General features: G+C 48.6%; 4 protein-coding genes across 4 annotated transcripts; 2 read left to right on the top strand and 2 right to left on the bottom strand.

Moving 5' to 3' along the window:
- Positions 1 to 5,263: 5,263 nt before the first annotated feature.
- B0I36DRAFT_378665 (acyl transferase/acyl hydrolase/lysophospholipase) lies at positions 5,264 to 7,340 on the bottom strand (the record flags this gene model as incomplete). Its single annotated transcript, XM_046160718.1, has 7 exons — positions 5,264 to 5,319; positions 5,915 to 6,069; positions 6,118 to 6,144; positions 6,209 to 6,263; positions 6,312 to 6,659; positions 6,708 to 6,864; positions 7,323 to 7,340. 7 exons carry the CDS (start codon positions 7,338 to 7,340, stop codon positions 5,264 to 5,266), a joined length of 816 nt encoding a protein of 271 aa, XP_046003806.1.
- Positions 7,341 to 8,855: 1,515 nt separating this feature from the next.
- Positions 8,856 to 10,197, bottom strand: B0I36DRAFT_342942 (uncharacterized protein). The gene is made up of 5 exons (XM_046156118.1): positions 9,959 to 10,197; positions 9,786 to 9,893; positions 9,352 to 9,727; positions 9,108 to 9,305; positions 8,856 to 9,051 (listed from the first exon to the last, which is right to left on the bottom strand). Exons 1-5 carry the CDS (start codon positions 9,986 to 9,988, stop codon positions 8,945 to 8,947), a joined length of 819 nt encoding a protein of 272 aa, XP_046003807.1. The 5' UTR covers positions 9,989 to 10,197; the 3' UTR covers positions 8,856 to 8,944.
- A 2,721-nt stretch (positions 10,198 to 12,918) lies between these two features.
- Positions 12,919 to 13,452, top strand: B0I36DRAFT_356831 (uncharacterized protein; the record flags this gene model as incomplete). Its single annotated transcript, XM_046157691.1, has 1 exon — positions 12,919 to 13,452. One exon carries the CDS (start codon positions 12,919 to 12,921, stop codon positions 13,450 to 13,452), a length of 534 nt encoding a protein of 177 aa, XP_046003808.1.
- A 1,662-nt stretch (positions 13,453 to 15,114) lies between these two features.
- Positions 15,115 to 15,643, top strand: B0I36DRAFT_356832 (uncharacterized protein; the record flags this gene model as incomplete). Its single annotated transcript, XM_046157692.1, has 2 exons — positions 15,115 to 15,339; positions 15,392 to 15,643. The coding sequence occupies 2 exons, from the start codon at positions 15,115 to 15,117 to the stop codon at positions 15,641 to 15,643; spliced, it is 477 nt and encodes a 158-aa protein (XP_046003809.1).
- Between the last annotated feature and the right edge of the window lie 2,543 nt (positions 15,644 to 18,186).

An 18,186-nucleotide genomic window follows, 5' to 3' on the forward strand; every position in this document is an offset into this window, starting at 1 on the left:
GCAACGGAGTCATCATCACTTACTCGATCCTTGACATGACCTCTCGATGATAGTGGTCCACACTAATACTTGTCTCGGTAGCCTAGCCGGGGGTTAAAGTTGATACGCAGATATAATCAGCTTTATTTATGAAGTTGTGAAGGCGATCTATACTCGATAACTCGTTTTACCTAATGGATAAATTGTATAACTTAGCCTAGCTATATTTGATTGACTTATTTTGGTGCTCGCACCGCGTTGTACGTTACTCCGGCAAGGATACCTCTTGATAGAGGGTATCGCCGAGGTATTCCCTCTCTCGTAGATCTACCTCCTTGTAGTAGGCAAGTATCTGATCATTCTCCATTTGGCTTCTTCCCTCGACTAGAGTCTTGACATCCTCCCATGTCGGTTCTTCGATATTTCTCCATTTAACAGCAGCTAGTGTGGACCCCGTGCGGAAATCATCGTATACAGTTATAATTTTTTCGATTCCACGCTCTGCTGGAGAAGAAGCGCCGTTGCTACGTAGCGGTGTGGATGATTCGTCTCCTTCTTTCAGCCATGACAAGTAGTAGCTATTGAGGTTCCTGCAAACAATGCCGTGATATACTGTGTCTCCTCTCGAGTAACTACATAAAATGTCGTATATGTAAGTCATGGTCCCAAACGGGCATTGAACCCTGAGGGGCATGTAATCCATTCTTTCGTCGAACCTATTTGATCGAGTCCTAAACAGCTAAGAGGCCACTTTATGTAGAGTTCGGGGACACGAGTCCCTGATCTACCTTGCTAAGTCTTTGGGTTCTCATCGCCAGAAGTCTTCAACGCTAGTTGTTCTTTGTTTTCTTGTCCTTACGTGATGTCTCCCGTCGGAATACGCAAGTCTCACAACCAACTAATTATTTATATATAGTCCACATGACATAAGGAGGTGTAAGGCCGCGGGGACTGTGGACAAGGTGCTGGCGTAGCCGGGGATCGACTTGGTGCCGATAAGGTGAGGATGCACAATGTGCACAACTGTGCAACCAGTACCGAGGTATGAGAGTGCAGACAGGTGGACACGGGAGAGCTACACTGGGCTTTCTGGCACGACACCATATTGTGGTCGAAACGTGTGCACTTCATGACAGAGCACTTAGATCTCCAAGAATTAGTTTTGCAGTAATGCGACCTCAATTGGACCTCCGACCACTAGCTGATTTACCCTATGGTGCACTGTTCTTACAGGAGGCCTCTTCGAAAGAAAGACCACCCTACCCACCTATGGGTGTAGTTGGCTAATGGTATCTTCAACAAGAGTATCACCCGGATGGATAATCTACACACAACAGGACGGCATGCACTTCCTGCTGACGGACCAAGTAGCGTGAGACACCCCCATTATCTGTCCACGATCAACGACGCACACTCTAATATAACCTCAACTGAAAAACGCATTAGATTTCTGATGTCATCAGCGCCCGCTGAGGTTCGTGATACCATGGCGACCCCACCAAGCTTGTCGCTCTTTGCACTTGTTAGCAGGACGAATAGAGACATCTTTTTAGCTCCGCGCCATGGACATACCATGGTAAGCACATCTGTCCCCCGTTTATTCAATGGTTCAATATAAACAGATTTGTTATGGTTCTAACCATGTGTTATCCTACTGTTTCCCGCTTAAGGGACCATGCCGTCGACCTTTTAACCAAGCCACGTTTGACGAGTTGTTAGCACTACTACTGGTTGTGCAAAATAACACCTGAGATTAGGTGGTTCCGCCTGAGCTCGTGTATAAAATGAAGGCTCAGGTATACCCCACGACCAGGAAGCATAATACATTCTATCGCCCCTTCCCCGAAAAGCTAGGATGAAATCCTGGGCTCAGCAATACACGCCAGTCTTTAGCGACAAAGCAGCAGCGTGAGAATAAACCAGCCTGCGACGAGGACCCCACGAACACTATGGCCTTGCAACGAGCGACAATGCAGACGAAAGCCGTCCTTGACCTTGAAGAGGAAGCTATGCAAGCTCTCGCCTCCCTGCAGCTCGTACAGGAGGCTCTGGCCAGAACCCAAGCTGAACTGGAATATGCAAGTCGAACATTGCGACGCGTTTCCTCTCTACTGTCACAGCTCGTATTTGTAAATCAACAGCGATCGATCCTGTAATAACAGTACTCATGGTCACCCCGGAGTTCAACTTATACACGGCGTACTTTATCTTCTTCGAATCCCCCAACGGCATATATTACACTGATCGCCGGGTTGTTCAGTTTGCGCCTTTAGGGTTCTTCACGGGATCGCTGAGGCGATTCCCTTACAAATTTAAGTTTCAGACCCCAAGAAGTTATAGGAAGCATTTAATAAACCCTTTAGTAACACCCAAAGTCCATACATTTGGTGACCAATGTCGTGTTCTCAAGGAGACCACGATGGGTAATCCTAATGACTGACAGCTGTAGCACTGCAGCCTACTGACTCTTTGTACTACTACACAGCCGGACCCACATCCGCCTTTCTTCTGTTGTCAGCAGTATCAGAAACATGGATTAGATAGTCAGTGTCCTCAGACATTGTTTCGGGATTTTCCACCTTGTTTAATGAACGATATAGATCGCCACATATCAATACAGAATTAACCGCAGTAAGGCCACTGAAGACGACGTAATCGTCGACCACCGAGACTGCGCCTAGTATGACGAGTGTGATGGAGAGAAAGAAGCCAGAACATATCAGTACCATCCAAGCGCCGATTCGCCACACAGATGCGATGGAGGTTTGGCGGATGGGGCCGCCTTTATTGAAGTGATGGGATATAAAATGAAACATTCCGTATCCTGGCAGACTAAGGGAAGCCGCACCCGTGATTAGAGGGATGCAGCTGATGATAACGGCCGATCCCGATATCATGCCGAACATGGCGAGATAGAGCTGCATGGCGGCAAGAATCGCTGGGACAACTGGCCAGAACATTGCCCATTGTTGATGCCAGAGCGCTGAATACAGCCTCAGCATCGGACAGATGGTCAGGATATACTGGCTGTTAAGTTAGGAAAGGTTCGTGGCCGCTGCATAGGTGTTGGAACGTACCTGGAGAGCCGACAGGTGTCCTATGCACAGGAGCTTGGCGGCCGGGTAGTATGCGTCATTTCCAAGGAGTAGGAGTATCACGAATGCTAGATGCGGGACAACAAGGAGAGGTCCTAGTAGTGTCAAGAGAGGAGACCTGTTTGGATGTAGCAGTATCTCGGCACAGTGTAATAGGCCAGCCAGAAAAAAGCCCACAATGACTGAGATGAAACGTGGGTCCATTTCCGCTAGGAAGTGCTTTCGCCTGGTTGTGAATTTGGATTTACCTGGGTCCTTCTCATTGTCGATCGGTGGGGAGTGCACAGTATATACACAAAGATGGCTAGGTGGGTCGGCCGGTGGGAAGCCCCGAGTGTGCCATAACTTGTTATTTTAACACTAAACTAATAATGATAGCCATGTTCTATAATTAATTCTTGCCAGACACTTAGCTTTCCCGCGCTTACTGCTTTCCAGTCGGTGCTATTCATGGTGTTGCGACAAGGAATCTGGTGCTTGGTTCGCTCTTGAAGCGCTCTGACACATGCAGAGGAGCTCCGCAGTCCTAATACTTCCCTGCGGATGTCCAAGACTGGTGGTCAGATGGGGACACGTGGGATCCTCTTGGTATAACAATCGAACTACTCGATTTGCTCAACAGAAAGAGAGCTGCGGGGCACGTGAGCCTGAATCATGGAGAACGTTTGGTAGTAGAGAACGGGACCTCCATATACATATAATCTCCTCCAATAGCGGAAGTCTCAGACCTGATGAGAAATATTTCAAGGGCAATTCCGGAGCTGAAGCACGCGGTAGATAAACGTGGAAACCGCGGGCGCCGTGGGCTATGCTCAGGGAACGCTCAGGGAAAGTGTCGTGCTTTACGTTGCCATCGAGGTCGCGTCACTCCAGGTCAGTGTCGACAAGGTTGCAAACACGATATCTTCGCAGTCATGCCGCAAGAAGCAGTGGAGAGACCAAGGCCGTTGTTGTGGCGATCTTTGGGTAAATTTACCAACGAGTTCCCAGATCTGGTCATAACAGCAAATTCAGTCACACGGATGATTGGTTGGTCCATGAAGCAGTATCGGTGAAATGACGTTGACTCTGGACAAGCGAGAAGGTGGCAGTGCTCTGTACGCCAAATGGCGTGTTCCCATGGAACGAGCGAAGCTCACGACAGCAGCGTGCGAGACTAATGCAGAGACTTAAGGTCAATGGTGACTTTCGTGAAAAGTACGTTTTTGCCTTGCCCAAGTTTGTTGGTGCGCGGTGCTTCCGCGGTTATGGACCAGACGGCCTTTGTAGGCCCCCCATTATGAGGGAACGAGCAGGAGTTAGGATACATTGAGCTACTGCTTTACTAATCTGGTGCAACTACGCTTCCTTGGATGCTTGCCCGCCCATCAGCTCAAGGCTGCGCGTGGTGTTCGTGGGGATCGGTCCTGTGGCGGATGGCAGCGTCTCATGTGCTTCGGCATGGCCGGCGGCCAGAACGCCCCAGCCAAAGGCCAGCAGCGAAGGATTAGTTATCCCACACACTCCCCCGAGCTACTCAACTGAACATAGTGAGTGCAGTGGAAGAGCTTACCGCGTAGGCCCTACATGCCTCCAAAAAGAACAAGGCAAGTGCTTGTAGGGAGACTGGTAAGCTCGACACGAAATGGCGGCGGGAGTACTCGCCCAATCGTAGCAACTAGGCTTATTTTGGGATCGAAGCAGGCAATCGGTCACAAATTGACGAACAGCGCGCTGCAGGCTACCACGAAGCCTTGCTCGTTGACGGCGTGGCGGCCATCATGGGCTTTGGTGAATCTAAGGAGCGTAGTGACTTCTTCTCGGGGAAATCGCGAGTCCAGATGACCTTCAGAATCTCTTTCGGTGTCAGTCCCACTTGAAAGGTCCAAAACCTTACGCGGCACTAGGGTGTGTTCTAATGACATAGGACAGAGCCTAATCTATTAATCACAAAACCCTACGTTATTGTGTACTTCATGCTATATGAATGCTGAGCGGATGTATTACACGCTGGCGATTAATCCTCGGACCAGCAGCTTGTCCTGCCATGGCTCTAAGTAGTTACTACGACGTACAGGCTCTGGGTTTTTTTGTCCTTCGTTCTCGCACTTCTGGTTCTGGCCAAGCTCGCTTACGGTGATTATGATTACCGAACCAATGTTCTAAATTTTGCTGATCTAGAAGTCGTTGCAATGTGAAGGGGGAGCCACTTATATGGCTGTCATGAGACTGTTCTTGAAGGACCATTTGTACTTTATCCAAACGACTAGATAAAGTAAATTCCACACGCATGAATGTGCGTCCATCAGTCAAATCGGACTTTGTCAGCTTTGGGCGCGGTAGAATATTCGATCTTTTCAGTTTGTGACTCCAAGGAGTTACGAAAGAAAGCTCGAACTCTACCCCGTTGACTGATAACTTCGCATTGCTTCTGTAAAGCTGCCGAAGAAGCTCATGGCTTGCCCTAACTCTAGGATCAAGTCGGCATATGATTTTCCCTTGGCATTTGTACAAACCGCCCTCTACTAAGAAAGGAGTGCATTCGTCGAGTTCAAAGAGAAAGAGCTCGGCACGAATGGAACAAGCGGCTTCTTTCAGATGTGGTGCCCGTAGAATTGTCTGATTTGCCATGACGGCGATTTCTTTCATACTATCCACGTCGTCCAGAGGTGGCTCTGTTTGCTGAAAGTCGACATCAAATCGAAACATCTTACCCGACCTGCATATGTTCCAATGACTCTCCAGCTGCTGCCACGCTCTCTCTGAGCTTCCAGATTGCATTAAGGCTCTAAAACCACGAAGGACAAACCAGTCATTCCAGAACCTTTTGGGTTGTATTGCATGATCTCCAGGCGTGTGACTAGATCCCGTGCCTAACGACACCAGCGTGCTCGGTTTCCTAGCAGTTGGAAACATTGCAGCCACCTCTCTGATCGCCACGGAGGCAGGATTGTTATACATCAGGCCCCCATCTTGGTATCTTTCCAGGCCGTCGACATGCCTGGCAGGGAAGTAGCTATATTCCATTAGCAGTGACCAATCTCGAGAACCATCTAGGACTTACTACGGTGCTGCCGTCGAACATCTCAGACTATAAGTTGTTTCGATTAGCTTACATGACGCCCTCATCATTTCAATCAGGAGCAAAAGCTTACATCTCCCATAGCGGGACGGGGGTTCTTGAGGACGAATGCCTGACCATAGTGTAGTCTGCAAAGATTAGCAAGTATGCAACCAATGTACAGCGTCCGTGCTTACCTGTCTTCTCCCGACGACCACTACCGTTATAGTTACTGAATATGTTGCAACTCACGTCGGAAGTTGTCGTGACAGGAACCCCCACCAAGATGCCCATTTCAGAGGCTCTAGAATATTCAAGCATGCTTCTCGTCGGTCCGAAGACGGCCTGCAAAGACTGTTCCAGATTTGTTGCGGAGTAGCGACAGTCCGCAATCATCAGCAGGCACAAATCGTAGATCTTCGTCAGTAATGGTACTCTATACGGAAAGCGAGCTTTGAAGGCCTCAGCTGCAAAGCTCTCGAAGGTAGCCGTACAGACTTTGATGTCCCAGCCGTTTATGCATAATGCACATGCAATAATGGCACCTATTTATGTCAGTTCATGCTCAGTAAGAGTCGTGAAGTGTCACGTACCGGAGCTTGTTCCAAAGACTAGATCGAAATGACTTTGGATCGGAAGTGGAAGCGCTACATGGTCTTGTAGAACGCGTAGAAACTCCAAGGGGATCCGGCCACGAATACCCCCGCCATCAATGCTCAAAACGCGAACCCCAGCTGTTCGAGGCCACAGCTTGATACGGGTCGCGGGTAGCACTCGTCCACATAACAGACAGCCCTCAAGTTCGCATAGCAAAGGATCGAAAACGGCCCTTTTTGAAAATACTTCAACGCAGCATTCACATAACGAGTGCCCGCAGGAGAACCAATACTTTGGCTGGCGCCTGAGACAACATAGACATGTCTCATTGGAATGAACGACTTCCCACCTGCTTTTATGAGCGGATAGCTTGTTGAGATGTAGCTCCTCCGATGATCCTAGAACAAGATATTCTCGAAATGCGTCTCTAAAAGCGGCCCGAAGCGCGCAAATGAGGTCAGGGTTGTCACCACCTGGTGGTATTACCGATAGATTGGCTCGCTGTAAAGCGCTTTTCCACTTCTCAAGGTACAGAGTTTCAAATACATCATCCGGTTCAAAATCTAATATTCGTTAGTGGAGGAACCGACTGCGTGACGAGCAATACTTACTGTGCATCTGAGGAACATAATGATCGAGGATTAGGCTTGATGCAATTGTAGGTAGCAAGAACTCTTTAGCTTCCTCACAAGTTGATACCGCTGAACTCGCTATGAAGCGGCTCAAGTGCTCATGATGATCTTCGGCAGGGGGAACTTTGCTCTGGAGACACTTATTAAGTTAGGTCTCTCTGCTAAGTTAAGTGTCAAAGCGCCCGCCGTATCGTGTAGAAAGCCAGCGAGGTGCCTTGCTGTGAACAGGCAGCCATATCTCTGCCGTTCTTCTCCTAAGATTGGAAAGAGGCATGAGAACTCCTGGGCCAGTGAAGGCCACTGGCGATGTCTATGAGCTGGCTTAGAGTCCACTCTCACCACGCGGATACATGCAAAGTGAGCAGAGACGTTTTCGCCGACACTGGTCCTAATGGTTCCAATGATAGTATCCAGCGCTTCTCCATCTAAAGCTCGCTCCACGACCACAATCAGCCAGGGACGTGGCATGAAAGGCGTAGAGGGGCTGTCTCGAATCCAAGAAGCTATTTGCTTGCCGACACTGACGACTCCGCCAATATCGGGGGCAAAAACGCAAAGGACATCCGAAAAAGGAAAGAGAGCCTTGCGAGCCAGTACATCGGCAATGGCCTCTGGCCTCTCTCTGGCTAGATGGTCACAATTGTGGAAGACTGACTCGTGGCATCCGGCAGGCTTCAATGACCTGGTGCTATTCCACCCGTCTCGAGGGATGTCTGTGTCCATAAAGATTGCGGGACTGTCGTCCTTGATTGTTTTCGGCCACATGGATAGGTTTATAACGCTGCGACTTTCCCCTTTTCTCCTTGGATCAACGTTAACGCCAAGGCTGCGCAGAAACTCAACTTTGAGACGATTTCCAATTGTCGCAATCACAACAGGCCGCTGCAAGTCTGGGTCGGGCAGATTATGCAGCAACCTCTGTGGACAATCCGTGGCCTCAAGCGCAGATCTACCATTGTGCCGGACGAAGCTTAACCATCTGCTATGCCCGCACGGCATCCTTAACAAATGCAATGTGAGGCCTTGAACCAGTCTTTATATGTTGAACTAATTCGCAATGAAAATGGGCTGTCTTGTCAGAGTACTGAACACGTCATCCGCTCAGGGATCCGACGACGTATTTTATGCGAAAGGTCTCGTCTTCCCACGAGAGTTCACCCGCAACGTTAGGATGGAATCAGTATGACTTGCGTCGGCGAATCCCTCCTCATAAGACATATCGTAACTGTTGCAATACTACAAATCTCGCCCCCGTCGCACCTCAACATTCTGCAGGTCTTGTTGAAATGGTATAGAGTACAGTAGTGACCACAGTCAGTGTCCACACATAACTCAATTAAGACGATTCGCGCACGGGTCATATGGATCCGCTTGTTTCTTTTAACTGTGTGTATATTGGTGCGCACTATCTCAAAGCGTCACACAATCTCAAATCGTCTATCATGATTGAGTCTTCATGTATCCTGGTAGGCTAGGCGTCTGGGTCTTTGGAAATCGTGCTAGTATGTAGTAGTGATGTGCAAAATACCGGTCACGGTCTGGAGCAATGTCAAAAGTAAGCATTCTGCTACGCGAATGAACGAGACTAATGCTTTCATCCTTCATGCAAGAAGTATCAGCTTGTTTAAGTCCACCACTATATATGCTCCAGAGACACTGCTGCAGCCCTCTTCATGATGTCTATCTCGCCTGCCGGGTCTCCATTCCCCTCCAGCTCATGCATGTTAGCCCAGATGTGACAACTTTGAGATTTGGACAAATTACCGAGTGGGATCCTTTCAAGTCTGTCGATGATCTGACTCAACGGCGTTTTCAATAAGTCAAGCGGTCCATACCTTGCCTTACGCTTTTCACGACCCTGTGCATGCACCTTGCCCCAACCACAAGAACACTTTGGCCCTGATGATCCAAGAAGGCGCAAAATATCTGCTCGCATGCGGTTTCGTCTCTCCTCAAGTACGTCTGTGACGTTAGTATTTCATCTTACAGACTATCAGATAAAACTTACAAAGTACTTTTCCAGGTGTCTTTATGTTGAAGACTTCGTTGATTATTTCATGCCCAGGAAGACACCAATAAGAAGCATCACAACGTATGATCAGAGCTAACGTGGTTTCCTCGAATAATTCTTCATGGCGAAGTCGATATGCAGCTGCCAGCATGAACCCGAGCTGTATCATGTCCATGTCGTCTCGAAGCTTGAGCCATTGCGCGAGGGCGAACTTCATAGCTACGCTGAGGTCGTACTTGTCAACCACGATGGCAACTCGGAGAAGGTCTGCAGGATCGAGAGTTGGCGTCAATAGGTCGTTTCGATGATGGATCACACAGCAGACAGTGTGCATTGCACCGAAATCGTCGTCGCTCAAGTCGACCGGCTTGGGCTTGTCTTCAGAGGTTTTGGCCTTCGCTCCAGTTCGGTCCAAGCATAACGTCGAAGACCTTCGATGCCGTTCGAAGGCATCTTGACTGCACCTTCAATGGCGCTTGGTGTGGACCAAGAAGGAGAATGAGATCCCCTGTATCATATATTTGTTCGTACCGGTCGGACTGCTGGCTCGTATCAGATACAGTCGTTGCGGAATCTTGTTCTATTGTTGTCTATTGGCGCTGACATGGCTACAAGCTGAGGCAGACTCATCCATCCGAATCCTGGAAAAGCGTCTTGCGATTGGCTTGGAGTCGGTGCTTCCGCTTGATTGCGGTACTTCCACTCGTCAGATGTCGGAAAGCTACGGGTGTGGACGCATGATAACAAGGGACAAGTCGATGGAAAAGAGGCGAGGCTGGAGTCCTGCCGAACCTGTAGCGGACAACTGGCAGTTTAATGTCTCTCATAGAAGTGAGAATGTCGAGCAGAGGACAGCCAAAAGATGGTTGAGATTCGGCAGCACCAGAGAGCGGGGTTGACTGGGCCATTCCACCGTGACCCCGCGCCTTCAGCCGAAGTACATTCTTCAAGCCAATTCTGGCACTGTAGGCGCCACAATGCGCCACAATGACTGGTTTGTGCGGAAAGCGAAACTAATATAACCGAAGTGGATACTCATCGTGGTCACTACTGTATATTGGTCGATTATTGAAGCAACAGAAGTAGTCTACGCAGAGTCATTTCGTTGAAGTTCTATTTGAACAGTCACGCCTTGCTAACTCAGCAATGCCTTGGACTTCAATAGGTGTGGCTATTGATACTTACCGGAATCCCGGTGGTATGGACACAGCTCTCTCAGTAGTCCGGTGACCCTGGCCTTCACTACTTATGCACAAACTGTTGATACCACATAAATCCCGTTTGTTTGTTCAACATCTAATGCCCTAAGTCTCGTACCTCAATGCAGGAAGCGTCTCCTCGCTGCTTTCTACAGCCTACTTAATAGCAGTGGAGGTAACCGATTGTCAGGCTTTCCATTCAATTGAACTTTATCACCTTTCCCCACGCTTGAGAGTGAAAAACGCAATGGTGTACTACAGGGAGGACGAAAAATACGTCTATATCCTCTCGACCCCATCCACGATTAACGCACCTTGGCTTTGGCAACCTGAAATACGTATCCAGAAGTCAGGATTGGTCGGCTATCTCAGTCGCCGTGCTTACCGCGACCTGGACTGGGGCGCAGTCTCATTTGCCACCATTGGGAATACACTATGGGAACAGGAGAGCGAGACGGACTACTATGCTCGGGACATTGAGGAGATTTGCGAGTGGTGGGAGTCTTGGCATTTCGCGAGTCCAGGAAACCTTGTGACCAAATAACGCTCTTTAGCAAGCTTGTTGAGCACATGGTTTTGTGCTTGTTTTTCCAGATATTGACTGGGCATCCAACTCGACAAATCGTTATCAGAACCCGTCCCCGCAGGCTTCCATTACCATATGGGAATCTTCTATATGAACGGCCTTCGATACGTGCTCTAGTCATCTTGAGCAAGAGCAAAGAAACACTGTTCGGAAGCGTTGATACAGTCACCATGCTTCATACTGGCTTGAGCGCCCTGCCCGCGGAGGTCTGGTACTTAGTGTCAGGTTATTCCAGTCCAGGAGATCTTCTCATCTGGCTCAGGGTCTCTCATCACTTTGCCATACATGCGAGATACACACTGCGTAGCGAGATATATTGGATCAAAGTCTTACAGTGGAATGATCGTCGGCTATACAAAATCTGGGTCGGGAGGAATGTGAGAAGCGTCATACCGAGGGCTGTCGCGAAATTCCTGAACGCGGATCAGGGTAGGGCATTCTACCTTCCTTAGTTTCCTAACTGACAGCCGTGCAGAACTTATGCAACGATGCCATATTGATTTTGCCCAGCTGGCGAGTGGCGTCGACGTTGCGTCCAGGAACACAGAAGTGCGATGCTCCTGGGCGCAGCCCGCTTCTATGTCACACATTCCTCCCAGATGGACGCATCGACCCTGCTACGAGACAGGAATATGCTTATGTGCGCGTTTCGGGGAGCATTCATGGGATGTGGCAAGACCGTATAGTGTTGTTCACTCCCGGAGCATGACACTATGCTGCTGTCGTCTGTGGAGACTCCCGTACTCCGACTGCCCTCTAACAGTAAACACCTATGACACTATCTCAAAGACTGACGCTTCAGTTTTCGACGATGTCATACAGGAAGAAAGAAGCAGGATACCCCATTCTCGTAACCTTTTCTAAGTAGTATCACTGAACGGCAACGGAGGAAAGCAATAAGATTATCATTAAGGCAAGCATTACGAACTGCGCGGTACAGCCCCAGTTTGTGTCATCGATAATGTGCACGAAAAGCATTCTTCATCACTGGGAGGGTACGGTTGTTAAGGGTTTCCGGACACTTCAGTTAGGAGGACTCGAGATCGGGACCTGGTCGTTCAATCAGAAGCTCCCAATTCAGTAGATCGGGTGCTTGAACTTGGCGGGTCAGTCACAATGCATCTTAGACAGTCAGTTACGGATGTGTCAACGATGAGAGATCTCTGAGATCCGATGAGGAGTGAGTTGTACTTAGTCACGAACATCTCCTTGCCTGACACTCATTACCATTCGCAGACAGAAATCATTCCAAGTGGCATTCCACTCTTGCACTTGATATAGTGAATCACATGGACCAAAGTGGGATGGCTGGAGAGAGACCCAGACACGATGGTCCGAAGAGAACACCACAATTGCACTCACTGTTCCGAATTTCATCTATCCAGCAGAACATAAATTACTACACCGGCTTGGTAAGAGGGTATCGTTGCATAAGTGTTCGGAGCCACCCATTAAGGATTAGTCGTAGCCATGTGCGTCAGCTCGAATTGGCCCCAGCATATATGGTTGACGGTGCTGTCTGGTTCTTCAGAGTCTCCCGGGATAGAAACGAGCCATTACCTAATTTCTTTAGGCTTGCTTAACAATGAGTAATACTGTTCAACTGAAATCCCATACTAGTTGATAACCTGAGCGCCTCCGACATGAAGGATGACGAGGCCCTCAGCAAAGTCCACGTGTAATTGATACGCCCCATGGGCTAATTCAAAAACCACTCCATAGGAATAAAAGGCACACCTGCCGCAAAGATGTTGAATAAACTCCAGCGCACTGCACCCAATGTTAGCATTCCACCATCTACGTGCGCGCCCCGGCAAATACCCCAAGCTTAGGGTGAACTACCGTTGTTGTCTTGACTGCGGAAATTGGCATGGCTACAAATGCAGATATGAAGGCCTGAAAGTCTGCATCCACTGCCGAAGTCAAGACCATAGAGGCGGAGAGTGCCCAACCCCTGGTTGTTCGACCTGTCACAAGAGGCATTCTGGTGAGTGCTGGCATATTGCTCAGTTGGCCACTAGACACCATAGCAATTTTGCCTGTCCTCACTGTCAAAGAGTTCATCCCGGACGTTGTTGGAACCTTGCCATCCAAGACAGGAGCAGAATCCGCAACCGCAAGATACCACGTAGAACAGAGACCATCATGTGGCCCAAAGCCTCTAAAGACGATGTACTACTGGTCCTGTTACGACTTCTCTCTCAGCCCATGATTGTCCGCTCAATCAATGAGTTACAGGGGCAACATCTCAAGCCCAACCATACGAAGCCTGAACGCATCCCAAGCGCTACCCAAGTGCCGTTCTTCTCTTAAGTTTGACTCAGCCTTGACGGAATCATGGCCAATATCAAGGAGGGAGTAATGGTTAGCGCCAATCTTACCAACTTTTGCATATCAATATTGAAATCCCTCACGTATTAAGGCCAGCCCTGCCCTATTTCCTGGCCTTCTTGAGTCTATACCAGGTCACTCCAGAACGTATAGGGAACTCGTGAATCAACGTATACCGTGGTCACGGAGGTGATTTTGTCATATGGGTGAATAGTCGGCAGGCTTTTCCTAGACTACTATAGCCAAATTTCATATCCATTATTCCACCACCCCGACCTTTTAATACTCCTGCTCGCGATCTAGTCGAAATAGGAAAGCATTCCGATCGGTCGACTTTGCCTTCGATGGGCGCCCAATATGTGGTGGTCACTTTCATCAGCTCATGGCTTAAGTCTTCCGTTAACCTGATATGGAACATACTGGTTAATTATAGTGCACACTGAGTAATAGGTACCATGAAGCGAGCACAAGGTAGGGTAAAGCCTGGTGTATTCGGTTCTTCTGTATGAGCCTGGTGCAAAAGTTCAGCGTAGTTGTTCTAGCAATAAGACCATTACGTTATCTCTAAATATAGAGCACAGCCCACTGAGAGACTCCGTACTTTGGCAGACTCACCCTGCAATAGAACGCCCTCGAGTCTCTTTCGCACCTTGTACATATCCACCGCCCCAGCTTCGGCTAGTCGTGATTATCTACTCATTGTCTCGTAATGCGGATCACGGTTTCACGGCTAACCTGTCCACCGTGTCCCCGAATGGACATTATAAGTGATCGCATCCATGGGGAGTTCTGTCTCGCAAGAAGAATGGCAGACGAATCACTTCTATCGCCAACGAGATGAGCTTTCTGCCACCAGAAGTCTGGGCCATAGTAGCCATCTACTTAGCACCTCGAGAAAAATGTGCACTGACATGTTGCAGTCGTGCACTTTATCGAGCTGTGATGCCAGATCTATATCGGTATCTTTCTTTCACTGCGAGTTCCGGCCAACTGAGCGCGTGCAGTGAGTCGCTCATGCGAACATTGATCCTGAGGCAGGACCTGGTGAAACACGTACGTTCTCTGGAATTCAAGGAAATGTTCATGTCGTCCTGGATCAAGGTACCGACCGGCATCGTTCAGACTGTCCTATCCACAATCATAGGGAGTAGTGAGCTTGCGAACTTGCTCCATTTCTCCTCGAATATGGACAGTGTGCACAAGAACGCCCTTTATTCAAGCATACAATCGCTTCATTGTATGACCTTGGAGACTGATGAGGACATCAGGTGGACCAATTGGCATTTGAACAACTGCCGGAACCTGAGCTCATTAAAATTACGGATGAAATCGACTTACCAGCCGCCCATCCGAGAACTAATGGACCAACCAAAGGCAATGGCAATTCTGAGGGAAATTCGTCTCGAGAACGTAGATATTGGCCTGTTGCCCAGTTTTGAAACGAGAGACTTGGAGAGCGTAGAGGTGATCAGATGCAAGAACACAAGCCTTCTCCTCAAAGCCCTAATAGCCTGCCCGCCAACGCGCCTTCGACGACTTTTCGTTAAGACAACGGACTATAATCGACCCCACATCATTCAGTTGTTACATCAAATCGCTCCCTTTGAAACCTTGGTTGACCTCTCTATAATCCTCTCTTTAGCAATGAGCCCGTTCCCCATTGGTTCTATATTCAAGGTAGCAAAGAATCTTCGACACCTTGTGCTTGATAGCAAGCGGCAAGAGCACGATCTTAAATCAGCCTACAACTACACCACCAGCGACTTGCGGCATATTGTGGAACGCTGTTCCGTGCTAGAAACATTAGGGCTGCCAGTAGATATACAGGACCATTCCAATGGCTCCACGAGGTATAAGAGAGTGAACATGGTTAGTGGTTCCCCTCGGTAGGGCGAGATATTCTGCTGACATTCCCTGACAGCAAAGGTTCACGAGCACCGGCAAACTGAAGGCACTGCACCTTCGTAACCGTTGTGAGCCGAGACGCCGTGCTAAGGCTGATGCTCGTGCCATCGCTCGACCATTTCTGCGTCATCCTATCTCGAGCAGCCTTGTTGTTATTGTTGATTTGGGTGCCTGGGTCCAAGGATTTTATGTCACTCGCAAAGACATTCTCCCCCTTAGTGGCGGTTTTCTGAGCACCGTTCCCCTTCTTCATGACCAGCTAGCCTAGTGGGTACTGTATCGCACTCCCGCCGGGGAGCCTAGCTCGAACATGTCATTTGAAATCTCCCATGACACATGTACTGAATGTAGTGCAGTGTGAGACGGCTCGGAAGGTTAACAGCTCCCACTCGTGCTTTCATGGTCCAGAACTGCCAGTCAGCATTAGCTAGTTCAACAGCTCACACAACCAACCTCAGCAGCACAATTCTCGGCCTGCAGCAGAATAGTTGGTCATCTATATCCACCGTGAACCCCGCCGTTGCGGCGAGTGTAGTGTCGATGCTCTCCGCACAGACGGAGAATCTGCTATTTCATCTCGCCTAGTTTCCATGCAGCCCGTGAGGCGGACAATGTCGAGGTAGGTGTATCAGCGCACGGGAATCTACAGGTTATAGGAGTTCTCCAGCACTACTTGGGGATGCTGGTATGTTTAGAGTAAATGGATGGGACACCGTCCGCGAAATGCAGGACTTGGGACAGCGCAGATCTTAGTCGAAGGCGCTCAGCCGGCCGACGCCAGCGACAGGGTAGTTGCTATTATAATTCTGGTCACCACCAAAAAGGGTGATGACGCGTCCAGAACCACACCGCGACCCTCAATCTCGCAGGGTCTTGCCTCTCGTCTAGCTGCAGGTCGAGCGTCTGAAGTATGCTGGGGAATGAGGGAGATCATGTTGGATTTGTGTGGGTCATCAATTGCCTAGTTGCATTTTTAAGGTCGCTCCGTTATTATACCAGGCACACTTACGTGCCCGCCGTCCTCGCGCTTGGCTATCATCGGGTCCTATATACGCAATGAATCATATTGAGCGCGTAGTATGCCGCTATGTAGAAGAGGTGAGGGACAAGGGTGTGTACGATAACAAATTGTGGATCGCTTAGACTGATGTGGGCAGGATGGGGAGACAGGAATTCATCAACTGGTTGGGGCAAGATATACACGGCGGACTCGTCCTAATGAGAGATTGAGTATCGATATGTTCAGCCTGCTATCAGATAATAGCGACCTAACTGGGACTGTTGACTCGCAGAAGAGCAACACGATACTTCAGATCACGCGGGCGATGACGGATAAGAAACTCGAGGCTGGTTGAGTGCACGCTAAAGGTCATGCTCGTAGGCAATGACCTCCAGCAACTTCCACTCATGGCTGTCCGGCACCACGAAGATGCGAGACAGCGATACAAGCACGACTCTACTCTGACCTGCAAGATGAAAGTCCCAAGTGCGTGGTTGTGTCTTGTCACTGATTGATATGGTGTCGTGGTCTTGTCTGATGACATGCGACTTTCCATATAGATGATTGAAGTAGGTATTGCTATGTTCTAATCACTAAGACATATTATGCCACGGCAAACTTTATGCATTATGAGGCACTGAACGCGTTCATACACATGACTAAAGCAATAGGTTGTTCCAAGGGTTTCCGACCCGTCATTATGACTTGGGTTGTAGTAACGTTGTGCTGACAATCACTTTGCTAATTTATAATCTGGGATTCCGCTATTAGTGTCCCATCGCGGCTCCTCAAGGACCATTTGTTTCGCAAATGGGCATCCGTTGGTTGTGGCAATGCCACATGTGTGATGAGGTCTATTCACTAGCTGTCACACACCGATGTCTTCACGACGGACATCGCTTTTGTTTTAACAAGCATACTGGCGGCGGAGGTTGTCTGGACTATATTTGTGCCGACGGCAATCTCCGGCTACACTCCTCTCTGAAGTCTCATACAAACTGCTGGAAAGATTGTACCTATCCTTTCCAGTGTAAGAAAGATTCGAGACATAGATACCTCGCCGTAGAGTAAAGGCTTAGGGCCTACGATGGGGAGACCGAGAAAGTTCTAACACCTAGCTGATAATATACAAGGCAAGAGCTGTGAATGCTAAGGCTACTGTAGCTAATATAATTGATTCTACGACTCATATCACAACCCGGAGTCCCCTACAATAAACTTTATTATAGTTGCTTGGGCAATCTAGAATATTTATGTGGATCTATATGAAGCTATAGTTTAGCTGCGCCAGGTAACCCTTTGGGCATCTAAGCGGATCGGGCGTTCGCTTAGACGTGAGGGAGGTGGTGTAGGAGGTAAAGGTCTCTCGTTACTTTCTCCTTGGGTCTTAGTCTTTGTATCCGTCAACGACATTGTATATCAGCAGTATGTTCTCTCCAATAGTCCTATTTATAGGAGCACAATCCACTAGGGTGTTGTTGAGGTTATTATCATACAATAATCCTTTCGTACTTTCATAGACGTGATCTTCTATGACATAGAATTAGGTAATAATGAGGGCTATATTGCTACCTTGCTATTCAATCAGTCACATACTCTCGGAAACACTTCCGTACTATCTTATAGACTGGATACATTATTTCGTTCACTTGCTTTCTACACCCGTTCCGCCTGTTCAGACCTTCTTTTCCTTCTGGTCACCCACGTAACCAGGACTCAAATGGTATTTTCTCCTCATATAGATAGAATAACGTAACACGAGATTTCTCGTGATATAATATCCATCTTATCAAGCCTTCAGGATCCTATGC

The sequence above is a fragment of the Microdochium trichocladiopsis genome (assembly GCF_020744255.1).
Source record: "Microdochium trichocladiopsis strain MPI-CAGE-CH-0230 chromosome Unknown B0I36scaffold_20, whole genome shotgun sequence".
NCBI lineage: Eukaryota > Fungi > Ascomycota > Sordariomycetes > Xylariales > Microdochiaceae > Microdochium > Microdochium trichocladiopsis.